Here is a 15982-nt window from a genome sequence, read left to right on the forward strand (position 1 = left end):
ACAGTTAATTGAAGGTTACCACAATGCAATAATGTCAAGAAGAGACGGAATTTAAACAAAAGCTTCAAAGGAGATATTAGAACCAGAATACTCTTTATTTTAAATGTAAATGTTGTACATGTTTAAAAATGAAAAAAATATATGGCCCAGTAAAATATTTAGATTTTTAGCAAAAGTGATTGGAAAATTAGACTTAGTAGTTTGAATATATATAGCAACAGGACATGGGTGCATTACATTATCCAGACTAATGATTATATGGATAACAAAATAATGAAAGAAATAAAATAAGACCCAGATACAATTTTGTACAAATAAAAACCAAGAGTACATTTACTTTGTAACAAAAATGGAAACATGCAAAAGAAGTAAAATAAATCAATTCAATCAAGTGGACACGTATGAGGAAGAATTAAAGGGGACACTTAGCCAAAAATGTCTTTATTATTTAATGATGTGATTCTATTGCAGTGACTTCTACCTCACACAGTGTCAGGTATTCAGCTCTTCCAGGAATCACAATGTTTACATAGCGACCTTCCATTCCATGGCACAGAAAGGTCTGAGAGGTCCCAGCTGGGATAGACGAGACCACAGCGCATCTGAACAAACGGAAAATAACTGTCAGACTTAAACAAGTTTCCTGTAAATGCACTAAACAGAGAAGGCACCAATAGTTGATATTTGAAAGTGACGATGTGATACCAGGGAATAATATCAAAGTGAACGAAATGGGTTTTGTCTAGAGCCGGGACAAATTTGGAACGGGCTATCTGAGATGGACAGAGTGTGTACCTGGGATTAGCATTCCCATTGTCGTCCAGGGAATTTCCAATGCGGATCTCAGCTCCGTTGATTCTTTCGGGGCAACAATCTTGTCTGTTGGTGATGGTGACAGTGTTGATATTATACGTTGTCCACAGGTCCAGTCTCCACCAAGGCTTTTGATTATAATGTGTACAAGCACAAGAATTTTCTGCAAAGTTGCTAGCACGATTCCCATCAATGGCCCGTTCAGGGACAGCAGTTTGAAGCAGTGATGACTGAGTCACCTTTCCGCCAACAGCAATATTGGTATCTGGAAGATGTTAAAATCAAATTAGCTTTGGAGTGTTACATGTGAGTCTGACTGAATACATTAAAAGGAGATATTTGACAAAGTCAAGTGGCCAAGTTCTGTAGCCTTTCTACAGAAATTACAAACATTGTATGCTTTTTTTATTCACCATGTATAGATCTGGTTGTTGGCTACTTTGTCTTACTTAAACCACCCCAAACATTCTATTTTACATAATCAATTTCAAATTGGCCAGAATGTGCTTAAGTTTTTTTTTTTTTTTATTATTTTTGTTATTCTTACCTTCCATTGATACAATGTTTTTTCATTTTCAAGGTTAAAATATCCAAATTTATATTATTTTGTGTCTTTATTCAAAAAGTTTTCAGGTTTTAAAACAGAAACAGCTTGTTTGAGGCACTTGTTCCACTGTTTCCGAGGACGTTGATATGCAGAAATCTGTTGAGGTTGTCTGTATAAAAGCTTATAACGGCTGGCCACTAATTGAATTGACTAATGATCCAACCTTTAAATCAATAAATGAGAAATTGTTTTATTCATTTTGTTCATGTATATCTATATACTATAGCTTTTTACATTTTGTAACATATTTAATACTTATCTTGAACAAATAAAAGATCTGTTTTACCAAACAAGCCTCTTGTTTGTCCTAGAAAGGCCAGCCAAATTATGCTCACAGCTGTATGCATCGTCTTCTGCTGAAAATTTAGAGCATAACTTTAAAAAATGAATTATAATGTTCATAGGCCAAACATAGTATATACAGATATGCACATATTACTTTCTTTTTTTACTTTTTATTTTTGTTCATTCTATTTTTCATTAAATAAAAGGTCTTTTATTATTTTTCGTCAGAGCTTTAATTGACATGACAATTCATGCTCTGCCTATAAAACTTGAAATCAAATTTATCAACTCATCATGTTCAACTTCAGTCTGAGCTCAGTGTGATTCAATTTAAGATCCTGTACATTTACTTTTTATTTGCCAATTTCTTTACTTTATTGCCTCGCATTGAACAAGAAAGAGGTTGTTTTGGCTGGAGATTGTGTCATTGGGACCGAACAAGTAAGAACAAAAAAGATATATTAACAAAAAGGTCAGGGTACACAGGGAACTAACATTAACCAAGTATCAAATAAAAGAGACCCGAAAACACGGTGGTGAAGTACAAACAAAACCCTAAACAAACATACAAAGTGACAACTGAAAACACTGTGGAAACACAGGCAAAAAACTAACTAGAAACTAGACACACCAATACAAAACAAGGCTCAAACGCTTCTGGAACACAAACAAACTCACGACTAAGAAATACAAAGTAGCAATGAAAAACCACGCACTAATGCGGACAAGAAACTAACAGACTAACTAGACGTACAAAGTAACAAACCAAAATCACTGCAGAAGGCAGGATGGACAGGAACAAACAAACAAAACCAACAGGACAAAGTAACAACTAAAATACACTGCAAGGCAGGCAACTTACAAACTCACAAACAAACTCACGAATTAAAACAAAGTCCAAAAAACTAAATGCAGTCCAGGGTGATCCAAAAAGCAGAGTGACAAACTGACGTGGGTCCATGAGACGGGAGCAGCATGAATGAACATAAAAGATGTGCGACAAACCAGCAACGAACTGAGGACTGAGGGGAGCTTATAAATTGGAGGGATGACCAGGTGAAATGAGTCTGTAATTAGTCCGGTGTGTGGAGTGGAGAGTGGAGGCAGTCCATACAGGGGTGTGGCAGGAGAGTGTGACTGAACAAAAACAAAACAAAACCCACAGACCAGGGCAGAGGGAGGAACTGTAACAATTAATACCGGTTCATCCTGGTCAAATAAAGTATTTAACAGCTTGTTATAAAATCCCTCTGCAAACAGGAGTTAGGTTATTCAGGTTCTTTTTATAAGGGCTCTAAAATGATGTACTCAAATACTCAAAGCTTAGTGTAATACACTGTAACAGTGTAATTTTCTTTGCTTAACCAGATAACAAATTGAGCCTTAGAGCAGATCATAACCATTTCCAAACTAGCAGATAGTACTATTACACAGAACGTACTTTATGGTAGTTCCAAAGAAAATGTTTGAGGTGCCACTCCCCTGCACAGCAGTCAGGTGCCTGTCTATCAATGACATTAAGGAAACACACGTTTGTGCGGAGCTGTGGTTGAGTTTATTTGAGCTTTAGGACAAACTTCTACCAAATTCAAGTTAGGTCGGGACATTTGAACCAGATAAGAACGAATTAGGGCACAGAGTTTTTGTTACAGTGCTAAACAAAGACTCGGGTCGCTTTGTTCCTATGACAGTGAGTTCAAGCGATCCAGATGGTTCGTAAACGTAACTTCACAGTGTTGATCCACATTTCCTCTTCAGTGTCTCAGCCTAAAAAAGACTAAATGAGGCAAAGTCGGCAACATTGTCTGTCCTGTGCAGTACTTTTATCTTATATTATTATAATTATTTTTCTTTGGTGAATGCAATGTGCTTCCATAAGTTAGAAGCTAAAGCAACATCACAGTCAAAACATCATCATATTCCTGTTATTCTGTGCACTTCCAGTATAACCAGGTGTCGTGTTTCACATCTCCTGTGCCAGCAGACAAACACCACCTTATTCTAGCCACTAAATATATTCTTTGTTTGCATTCTCTGGAATGTGTCAAGAGTGAACTTAAATAAACCAGACATTATGTAAAAATATGATATAAGGACACACTGTATGGTCACTATCTACATTGGAGCACATTTTAGCAGCCAAACATGAGTTGGTTCTCTTTTAGAAACTTTTTTTCAAATTGCTCTGTTCTAATTTAGAAATCACCATGAGACCAAGAGAGATGAAAGAAAAGCAACATGTTATTTTTATTGAATTTTATATGAATTTTGTTATAAAGAGGAACAAACTGCACCGATTCTCTTAATGTGACAGTATTTAGTGGGAATCTGTGATATGAGGAATAAGGTGCAAGTGTTTTAACTGACAAAACTAGATTTGAAGTATTTTCTCACTACACAAAATTTCCAGTTATGTAAAATGAGATCCACCTCGAGTCATGTTGTCACAAATTAAGGAGGGGGACGAGGCAGGCTTGAACTGAAACAGGCTTTATTGCTGAGACTCCAGAAACGGAAACTAAGGGGGGTGTCAACAGACACTACAAAAATAGACAAAAACACGAAGTAACAACAGAAAACCATCAGTGCGACTGGGAACGAAGTAACAAAACAAGACTCCAAAGTATCAAAGAAAACCATTGCTTGAAGGCAGGAAAACACTCACTGAAAAAAGGGTAACAAAGTCCAAAGAGTCCAGGGGGAAGCAAACAGGCCTGAGCAAGATGAGCAGGAGCTGGCAGGGTTAAGCAGGCAGTAATAGCGACAGGCAGGAATAGCAACAGGCAGGAATAGCAACAGGCAGGAATAGCAACAGGCAGGAATAGCAACAGGCAGGAATAGCAACAGGCAGGAATAGCAACAGGCAGGAATAGCAACAGGCAGGAATAGCAACAGGCAGGAATAGCAACAGGCAGGAATAGCAACAGGCAGGGAACACAGGCTGGAAACAGGTTGGGGAGCGACGCTGGAAACAGGTGAGGGAACGACGACGATCTGACAGAGGAGAAAGGGCTGAGGAGAGCTTATTTAGCCTGAGGGGAACACAGGTGAGTCCAATATGCAGCTGATTGCTGGGAGCAGAGGGAGAGAAGTGGCTGGTGGGCGGAGTCCAGAGGGAGAGCGAGAGGAAAATCCAAGACCGGCCGGGGCCAGGCCGAAACCATGACACATGTATTTAAATAAATCTGTTAAATAAGTCTATTAGTTTTATGTTCCTAACACTGTGTGTTGTGTTGATGTTTTGTATGAAGTCTTCCATTTAGAAGTTCAATAGAAAGAGTCAACCAGTGGCTGAATTGTATTATTTAAAGGGCATAACTTTATATTTGCAGTTTTATTTCTTGGAACTAGAAAATCACTTTATTCAGTAAAAACAATTCTTTAAATATTTTACTAATGTTTAATAATTGCATTTAAGTTTAAAATATCGGTGTTTACAACAGTAGTAAGAAGAGTTCAATGGTGCATTCTTTTATAATCTGACCTCCTCCTCCTGTTAAATCTCTAGAAGATCAGTTATGCGGAAAAGCATTGAAAATACCAAATGACAATACCTCAACTGAGACAGTAAAACAAAAGCTTTTTTGTGAGCTATGTTGATAAGACAGTTGTCATTTTGAATGTTTTTTTGATAAGTGACTTGCAAAAACCTGGTCCTGCCCCCATTCCTTGTCTATATATGTTCATTTGGTTTCATTTTGTTCATTTGTTCGACTGTATGTGACACAGACAGATGAGTAATCTTCAACTAAAACTAAATGGACTCAATAATTGAATCAATTACATTAAATTGAAAATTTACTGTTGCACCCACAGGTGAATGATTTCTGTTTATACTAAATACTTTACTAGCTGGGTTGGAATAATACAGAAATCCACAGCTCAGATTCAAACAGTTCACAAATCTGTTGTATTATTTCCTCAGATTTCAGCTGGTATATTCAGAATTATTATATATTATAACATGTTCATTTAGTACGTGAACATTTTTTCATTAGAAATGTGATCCTGCCTTGTCTGAAGTTATTTCTGCCTCAGATTAACTTTACCTCAAAATGTTTTCAGCACCACTTTGATTAATCTATCACAGTAACAGTTAACGCAAATTTTCTTGGCCAAATAACACAATAATATTTCTACTCTTGTTTTGTTGTGATGATTCTAACATTGATAGCATGTTAGTTTTTTAGCTTCAGTAGGTCTATTCAGAGATTAGAGGACACCGTCCTTCAACGAATAAGTAATAATTTTAATATAGTTTGAATGACTTAAATGAATGATTTAAACTGCCTCTGTGTGAAAATAAGTAAGTAAAAACAACTTCTTATTGTAGAAGAACTCAGCCACTGTGTGTCCAGTTGAATAAACGTTGATGTTTCCAGTAGAGTGAAATCATGGCAAATGCAGCACCAGGTGAGTCCAGTCAGGTTTTATATTCTGTATCACCACATAGACACATAAGAAATAACTGCCTTTAGTTTTGCAGCATTACTGATGCACCTGAAATGTATAAATGTGCTGCTTGTGATATCAGAGATATTTATTCTTCTAAGACACTTTTGAGGAATTGTTTCACCATCTTATGTTTTGTTCATGTTAGTGTATTGTGTTGTTGTGGTTCTGCTCACTTTTCTGGTCCTGTCCAGTTTTGTACTGTTGTTAGTTTCACGTTCACACTTTAAAAAATCCTGCTCTCCCACTCTCCTGGCCACTCCCATTTAGCTCTACCTCCATGACGTATGGGGGACATGTTTTCACATGTGGAGAGAGAAATTTATCACAGTTCCCATCAGCTTTTAGCACTAAGGCACTTGTGGCATTCACTCTGATCTTCACAGACCTATCTGAGGACGTCATTATTGCACCAACACTAGCTCATGATGTTTTCACTTTATTCCCATCCACCATGTGTCCACCCACCCAGCCCCAGGATATTTGCACCCTAAATGTTTTAATATGTATCTATGTGGATCTTGTCCTTGCGCTTCTGGTCTTTGACTAAATTCTCCATATAGCATCAAGTCAGTTAAACCTCTGGGATATTGATCTGATCAGTGAAGTAGCAGAGGGGGTGTTGATCAGTTTCAGCTGCTTTGGTGGTAATGACATTGACAACAGGTGAACTAGAGGGGCAACAATGAGACCTCACCTAAAACAACAATGGTTTTACTCGTGGAGGCTACAGACTTTTTTCCCTCTTTATCTTTTCTGACTGTTTTTCACTAGTTTTGCATTTGGCTGGTGTCAGTGTCACTACTAGTCACATTAGCTGATACCTGGACCCTAAAGAGGTTGAACAGTCAGTCCAGGATGTCACATCAGTACGTGCCATTGTGAGAAGGTTTGCTCTGTCTCCCAATACAGTCTCAAGAGCATGGAGACAGGCAGTTACTCTAGGAGATCTGAACGGGGCTCTTGAAGGTCCTCAAACCATCAGCAGTACTGGGGTCTGCTCTCTTTTTAAAGGAGGAACTGGAAAAGCATTGTCAGAGCCCTATAAAATGTCCTCTAGCAGGCCACTGGTGTGAATGTCTCCAACCAAACAATCAGAAACGGACTAGTCCTGTGCTCACACTCCGCCACAGTGGGACATGATTGGCCTTTGCCATTAAACACCAGAACTGTCAGGTCTGCCACTGGCGCACTGTGCTCATCACAGTTAAGTGCAGGTTCCTCCTGAGCAGATTGTTACATACGTACGCGAATATTATCCTGCATGATACATCGTTTAGCATTACCAGTTTGGTGATGGGTCAGTGATGGTCTGGGGAGGCCTATCCATGGGGGGACGTAGAGACCTCTACAGGCTACACAACAGCACCCTGAGTTCCATTAGACTTCCAGTGGAGAGTGGAGAGGAAATTTATTAACAGTAGTTAAAACTCCAGACATCTTAAGTCTGCCTGTGGAAACAGCTAAACAAGAGATAAAAACTTGTATAGACCTTTGTTCTCCTGGACCAAATGTTCTGTTGTTGGTGGTGAGGCCTTCTGATTTCACTGAGGAGAACAGAAAAACACTGAAGTTCATCTTGAATTTTTTTGGTCAAGGTGCTTTTAAATACTTAATGGTCGTCATCACACACAAGGAAAATCAAAGTTTTGTTGTGAGTCATTTGATTAAAGACTGTGAATCAAGAGCATACTGCATGTTTGAAGATGATCATAAACAGTTAATGGAACAGATTGAGAACATTGTACGTAAAAACAAAGGTACCTTTCTCACCTTCAATGAAGAGACCATAAGACCAAAATCTAAATATATCAAACCAGCTTTAAACCTGGTTCTGTGTGGTAGAAGAGGAGCAGGGAAGACTTCAGCAGCCAAGAACATTTTAGGTCAGACAGAGCTTCATTCAGTCTCCAACTCATCAGAGTGTGTTAAGAATCAGGGAGAGGTGTGTGGACGTTGGGTTTCCCTGGTGGAGCTGCCTGCCTTGTATGGAAAACCTCAGGAGACAGTGATGGAGGAATCATTCAGGTGTATCTCCCTCTGTGATCCTGAGGGGGTCCATGCCTTCATCCTGGTCCTACCTGTGGGGTCCCCTCACTGATGAAGACAAGGGAGAGTTAGAGACCATCCAGAACACATTCAGCTCTCGAGTCAATGACTTCACCATGATTCTGTTCACTGTGGAGTCAGATCCTACAGATCCAGCTGTTGTTAACTTTGTAAGAGAGAACAGAGACATCCAGGAGCTCTGTCAGAGCTGTGGAGGAAGATATGTTGTTCTGTTGTTCTACAATAAGTATATTGTAGAACAACAAACCTATTTCGTATTACTTTATGTGCTGCCATTACAGGTAACTCCACATTTTTTTATTTCACAGACAATGATGAGAAGCAGGGTCCAGAGTGTCTCCGGATTGTTCTTATAGGGAAGACTGGCTGTGGAAAGAGTTCTTCAGGAAACACTATTCTAGGAAGAAAAGAGTTTAAAGCTGAATCAAGTCAAACATCAGTCACTAAACAATGTCAGAAAGAACAGAGTGAAGTTAACGGTCGTCCTGTTGCTGTGGTCGACACTCCTGGTCTGTTTCATTCAACATTATCTAATGAAGACGTTATTGATGAGATGGTGAAATGTATCAGTCTTCTGGCTCCAGGACCACATGTCTTCCTGTTGGTGTTACCCTATTGGCAGATTCGCATCAGAGGATATAGAGACATTAAAACTTATTAAAAATGTGTTTGGAGAGAATTCAGAAAGATTCATCATTATTCTTTTTACAAGAGGAGATTCAATTCAACATGAGAAACAGTCAGTTGAAGATTACATCATGAAAGAATGTGATGATTGATTGAAAAATGTAATTACTGACGGTGGAGGAAGATACCATGTGCTTGATAACTATGATGAACAAAACTGCACACAAGTCAGTGAGTTAATAACCAAAATTGACTCTGTAGTGAAAGAAAACAAAGGTAACTTTTACACCAAGAAAATGCTACAGGATGCTGAAGAGGCAATAAAGAAAGAAGTGAAGAAGATCATGAAGAAGAAGGAAGAAGAGATTAAACAAGAAAAGGAGGAACTTGAAAGAAAACATGAGCAAGAACTGCAAAAACTGCAAAACAGAATAGAAGTACAGAAACAAGTCATTCAACAGGAGAAAAAAAACTGAAAAACAAACAACTTGAGGAAATGAAGGAAAATATAAGGAAGGAGTGTGAGCAGAGAAAGAAAGAACAAGAAAAGAGAGAAGAAGAAGACAGGAAGAGGAAATGTCAGGAAGCAAATGAGCGGCAGGATTGGGAACAGAAACTTTCAGCTTTGGAGAAAAAGATCAAATTAGAATCAGAGGAAAAAGAAACTATTGATAAACAACTGGTTCAGAGCAGAGAAGAGATGAGAAAAGAACGAGAGGACTGGGAGAAGAAACAAGAAGAATGGTGGGAAAAACGATATCATGAAAATGTATGAAAAAAATATGAGCATGAAAGAGAAAATTATGAAAAAAAAAACACAAGAAGAAGACAGAACACGAAGAGAACAAGAGGAAACACAGAGAAAAGAACTGGAGGAAAAATATCACAAAAAAATTGAGAATCTGATCGAACAAATGACAGTGGAAGCCAGAAAACAAGCTTCAGATTTCAGAGAGAATCACAGTCAAGAATTAACAGCTCAGAAGCAAGAGTATGAAAAACAAGCGAAAGAAAAAATAGAGATGTATGAGAAAAAAATGAAAGAGAAAGATGAGGAGCATAAGAAACAAATGAAAGAGAAAGATGAGAAACATGAGAAACTAATGAAAGAGAGAGATGAGAGACATGATAAACAAATGAAAGAGAAAGATGAGAGACATGAGAAACTAATGAAAGAAAAAGATGAAAAACATGAGAAACTAATGAAAGAGAAAGATGAGAGACATGATAAACTAATGAAAGAAAAAATAGAGTTGTATGAGAAACAAAGGAAAGAGAAAGGTGAAAAACATGAGAAACTAATGAAAGAGAAGGACGAGGAGCATAAGAAGCAACTTAAAGACAGAGAAGATATGATGAAATGTGTGGTCAAAAAGAAAGAAAATCGACAAAAAATTGATGATTTACTGAAAAAACATGAACAGGAAATGAAACATGTGGATAAGAAGGAAAAAGATGATCTGCAGAAAGAACATGACAAACAGATCAGTGACTTCATAGAGCAGCTCTCGAAAGAAAACTCAGGCTGCTGCATTTTGTGAGATGTAGACGTATCGATATTATTGTAGAAGTATTGTAACAGCAAAACACGTTTACTGTACTTTAATATCATGACTGCAGAAAGTACTTCTGTGTACTGTTTCTAAAAAGGGCATCAAATACTTACTGCCTGATCTCTTCCAACCAAAGTATTTAAAAGTGTGATGATATTTGGAAAAGGTTTGTTTAACTATAATCAAAGTCAGTCACTAAGAGTTGACATCTGTAGTAAGGCAGAATATTATATATATATATATATATATATATTTAACATTTTCTTTCTAATCGCACAATAATAATATTCCAGTAAAGTTCCTCCTTATATATTGAAAGTCAGCTGAACATTGTTATTCTCTTTGTTTTAGTATTTTCTGCAAAGTGTCGTAAAGGTAAAACAGTACAAAAGATCTTCAAACGGTTAAATATTATTAAAATAGTTTCTGTTTCTGCAGACACACTTTTATACCCAGAAAAGCTATGTTCTGTTTTTTCTTTTGTTTTATTTTATTGAAAACCCTAATATGTGTGTAATTACTAACTAACAATAAAAAATAACAAGTGAATTCAAATGTTCTGCTTTGTTAAAATAATCTTTGTTTGCTTCTAAATATGAGAAAAAGGATGATGTAACTACAACAATCATACAAATTCTCTGCAACAGCCAAATCACAGACATCACATGATGAAGGACTACATTACCATAATTAATCTGATGTTTGAGGGTCTGAAGTGTATTTGATATGTAGTTTAATTATTGTAACAGATGAATAAAGTTCCAGCACGATTAGTGTCTCACAGAAAGTGTGTTTTCATCTGTGAAGGACAATAAACTTAGTTTACTCTTCCCAAAGATGGAGTAGATTAGATGAGGCAGAGACAGTGAATCACGAAGTCAGAGGGATAAGTTGGATGGAGGAGGAGTACGGAAAGTTATGAAGAGGATGAAGAAAAGACCAGAAAGGGAGTCGGTCCTGATGATGGTGATGATAAAATCCAAAGTCCAGTAAACAGTGTAATAATACAGTCCAGGGTGATGAACAGAGGCAGTTCAAACAATAAGTCCAGTAGGCCAATATCCAAGGTCAGGGGGCAATCTGTGGAACTATGCAATATATATATATATATATTTATATGAAAGCTTGTGCAGCTGTGCATGTAACTATTGAGACAACTGTTGACCTTAACATGCTTAAAGGGAGGGGGGCGCGGGGGGGGGGGGGAGGGGGGGGGGGGGGGAGGTGTTAAAACAGTGTACTCTTTTGCAGAAAAAGGGAAGTTGTGGTTGTCTGCTCTTTAACTGAACCTTTGCAAAACAGGCTGTGGAACAAGGTGAAAGGGTTCAAGCTTTGCCCACATACTAGGAAGTGTCTTAGACTATATAGCAAGCTGCGTGAGTGAAATGCTTTAGAGTTATGACAGACAGAGAGGCGAGAAAGGTATATGTCATACTCTCCAGATCTGCATTGGATTATTCATGTATATGTGAACATAAATAAAGAAAGTATTTAGCACAATTGAACAACGTCATGGTCTCTTTCTGACAAACCAACCCGGGAGGGATTGGATCCCGACAAATCCAGGTTATACACAGTGAGACAGTTCAAAGAGAAGTCCAGCAGGCAAAATCCACAACAGAGGCAACAGTCCAGGTCAAAACACTAGGAGGTCCAAACAGAGTCCGAGCAGGGAAAAGAAACAACGAGGCAGGAAACAGATTAGGGGGAAACACTCACAGTCACAGAGGGGTAGCAAGGAAGTAAGCAGGTTCAGATCAGGCAGGTACAGTTTAAGGAATCAGGTAGAGACAGGTTCAGGTCAGGAAGGTCCCGTTAGAGGAATCAGGTAGAGACAGGTTCAGGTCCGGTACTGTGAGCAGGGGATTGATGGGGGAGAGGTGAACTCACAGTACTGGTCAGGCAAGAGGCAGGATCCTGGGCAGGCAGAGTCCGTAATCTGAAGTAGGCAAGTCTGAAGTGAAACGCTGGATAGTATAACTGAGGTTAAAGTCAGACTATGTAGAGGAGGGGAAAGGCAAACAGATCTGTTCTTATAGCCTCAGGGAAACCAGGGGCAGCCAATCAGTCAGTGAGGTTAAGAGGAAACAGGAAGCTGATCAAACAAGGGCACAAGGGACAGAAAGGCAGGAAGTGCTGGGATCGTGACAGAGAGATGTAGTGGAAAATAAGGAGAAGCCTGAGGACGTTTACTCGTCCTGATTTTAAGGAAAAAGTAAAATGCACAGAGCTGCAGTTACTACAGAAGCATAAAGTTGATCAGAAACACCATGAAACAAAAGAGAAGGTCAGAACTGGAGATAAGAGACAAGCTGTGGTACTGAATTATGAAGTCAGGAGTGGTTTAAGCTTGACTTTCAGTTTCATGGTTTTATTCTGACATCCTCACTCAACCTCTTGTCTACCTTACCTGTATTGATTCCTGTTTTCTCATCTCCTCTAACAGTGGTCTGAGTATCGTTTCTCCTGCTCAGACCACTGAGTACTTCTCTGCAGTATTTTTTTATGGGTGACTTCAACCTCGGCTGATGTCCACTTACATTTTGGTGAGCGGCCCATTTTTGCATTCATTCATGTTCTTATCACTGAAACTGGACTGTACCTCAGCTGCAATAGCAAAGAAGGCTTGTGGTCTTCTAGAAAGAGGACAGAGCTGTCATGGTTCCTGCCTCATCCCCATTCTGTTGGTGTTTCTGAACTGTTGAGTTCACCCCTTTGTTTCACCAATGACCTTGCCTTTTTGTTTTCCCTACTTGTGGGTCTTCCTGCTGTTTGTAGCTCTTTTCAGTTGTTACTTTGTGTGTCTAGTTAAGTGAGTTAGTGTGTGTTTTGTCTGCCTTAGTGCTTTTGATTTTCGTTGTTACTTTGAGTTTCTGGTTGTGTGTTACTTTGTAGTTTGCCTGCGTCAGTGCAGCACTCTCTGTAAATCTGTGATTTTCTGGCATTATAAGAGTTAGAGCATAAAAATGATGTGCAATAGATAACATTCAGGCCCTGCTAACTTATCTTTTCCTACTGTAGGTTTCTCTCTACACTCACTATTTTCTCCCCTAAGATCTTTGCCGGCGCACCCCCAGCTTGTCCTCTTCAGTGTTGCAGGAATGCTGGAGCCCATCCCAGCTGTCACTGGGCGAGAGCCAGGGTACATCCTGGACAGTAGTAACCAGTTTATCGCAGAACTGACTTATAGAGACAAGACAAATATTCACAGCTACGGGCTGTTATTGTGTCCAGGTATTTAAAGGACTCAACTGTTTCTACAGCCTGGCCATTTATTAAGTGCTGACAGCATTTATTAAGTTCATCCACCACAGGACCATGAGACCACTCGTCATTGTTCAACAGGCTGACTGTCACTGAATGTTTGTGTATATGATGTATAAGAGAGGACAGAGATCACAGCCCTGTGTGTTTGTTTCCTCCTCCGACCAGCGGAGGCAGTGTCCTCTGAAGTCTTTGTGTTTTATTTACTAGTTTTAGTTTTTTCTCTCACTTCCTTGGACATGTCTCAGCTGATTCAAGTTATTGCAGGTGTTTGTTTTTAGCAGGTGTTTTGTGTTTGTCATTACTGTTCTTGTATTGAAGTTAGTATCTGTTAGTTCTTTGTTACTGTGTCACTTGTCCTCCTCGTTTGATCCTTGTTCCTGTTCTTCACCCTTTTCCTGACTTCTAGCTTTGTTCTACATGGTTTGTAAGTCTAGTCAGTTTGTTTGTTTCTTCGTAGTCCAGTTAGTTTTCGTATTGTAAGTTAGTTCCAGCTGTGCTTCCTTTTGTTTGTTCGATCATTAGTTTGACTTTTTGCAGAGTGCCCTTACTTCTCACCTCCTTTTTAGGGTTTAGTTTTGTCTCGTTCGTTGCGTTTCCTCTGTCCAGCTCTTGTTACTATAAAACTGTTAATAAATCTGTGTGGGAAATCGTACTCTGTGCTTGTATTTCTTCCACTGGGTCTGCTTGTTAGCCTGTTTGTAACACTGTGGTAAACCCTCAGAGTCCTGTAGGTTTCTTCACCATCAGGTGGAGCTGAATCCACCTGAATGAGAAATCCACAAACAACTGTCTTAACAGACTTTGTATAAAAAGTTAATGCTCAGATTATTCTTCAGAGCAGTTGTTTTCTTTCCCAAGTCATGCACATGAAATCTGAAATCAGATTTATTGACCTCTTAGCTCAGTTCTAGGTCAGATTAAAACTCTTCCCATCACCTTGTGTGGAGCTTACATGCATCTCAATGCTTGGGTAATGATGTTTACATGTGTTGAAGAAGAAGATGACTCTTACAGTGCTGCTATGCATTGCTGAAGGGCTCAGACGTGCAGGACACATCAGGAGACAATTTGTCTTGGGTTTTCGCTGGCGATTTTTTTAACTCTCAGCAATAATGAATTCATTAATTTCTTTAAAATATAATAACTATTGGAGAAGGAAGTATTCAGATCTTCCATGTACATTTATTACCATGTACAACAGCTCAGGATTCATTTCAAGATTTTTATTTTGTTTTATTAATCAAATCTAATCAACTTACTCTAATTAACTTACTCAAATTTTGTGAAATCAAAGCATCAGAAAGTGAAAATATTCAAGTAAAGTAGAAATCCCTTTACTCAAGTCCACTGTTTAAATAAATGTACTTAGTTACTTTCCACCACTGGAGATAATAACTAAATGTTTTACCAGTCTTTTTATATCTACAGTCATATTTCAGTTAAAAGATGGTTAAACTGAGGACAGATGACTCTCTGGTGTGTTTTCACTGGATTTTACCATATAATATAATATAATATAATATAACATAATATCACTTTGTCCTTTAAATATCCACCTCTAAAGGGTGCAGATTTCCCCTTTTTTGTTAATGTTTTTAAAGTTCATTTATCACTTATGTAAATATAATGTTTGACAACTGCGTAAATTTTATTTCAGCAGAGTTTACATTTATTCACACTGACGACTTCTAACATTTGAACATTTAACACAATAAGATAAGATAAGATAAGATAAGAAGAAGCTTTATTGTCATTGTACAGTCACACTTGTTACAACAGTAAAACGAAATTGCGAACTGTCCCACATTGGTGCAAGGAGAGAGAAGAAAAACAACATAATAAATACAATTACCTTTCATACAAGAAAACAAAAAGTATTTAACTATATGTACATATATAAATATATACACACAAATATATATACAATATACACATACACACCAGCTGTATAAACAGAATATACACTCTACTCACTCTTTTGCCAGAGGGCAACAATTTAAACACCCGGTGTCCTGGGTGTGTGCAGTCTTTCATGATGTTGCGTGTCCTCCTAAGACAGCGGGTGCTGTAGAGGTCCTTCAGTGAGGGAAGGGGGTAGCCAATGATCTTTTGGGCAGTGTTTATGACCCTTTGTAGAACCTTCTTGTGTGCCATGGTGCAGCTAGAAAACCACACAGAGATGCAGTATGTTAGCACACTCTCAATGGAGCAACGGTAGAAGGCAACCAGCTCTCTCTTCAGGTTGACCCTCCATGACTGATTAACTGCTATTTTGGGTCAAGTCAAGTGTTACATTGTTACATCAACA

General features: G+C 38.4%; 1 protein-coding gene and 1 pseudogene across 1 annotated transcript; one reads left to right on the forward strand and one right to left on the reverse strand.

Moving 5' to 3' along the window:
* Positions 1-448: 448 nt before the first annotated feature.
* On the reverse strand, positions 449-1367 carry LOC113150523 (fucolectin-1-like). The gene is made up of 3 exons (XM_026343070.1): positions 1361-1367; positions 796-1078; positions 449-602 (listed from the first exon to the last, which is right to left on the reverse strand). Exons 1-3 carry the CDS (start codon positions 1365-1367, stop codon positions 449-451), a joined length of 444 nt encoding a protein of 147 aa, XP_026198855.1.
* Positions 1368-6099: 4732 nt separating this feature from the next.
* Positions 6100-13649, forward strand: LOC113150524 (annotated as a pseudogene).
* Positions 13650-15982: the final 2333 nt, after the last annotated feature.

This window comes from Anabas testudineus, chromosome 9 (genome assembly GCF_900324465.2).
Source record: "Anabas testudineus chromosome 9, fAnaTes1.2, whole genome shotgun sequence".
Lineage (NCBI taxonomy): Eukaryota > Metazoa > Chordata > Actinopteri > Anabantiformes > Anabantidae > Anabas > Anabas testudineus.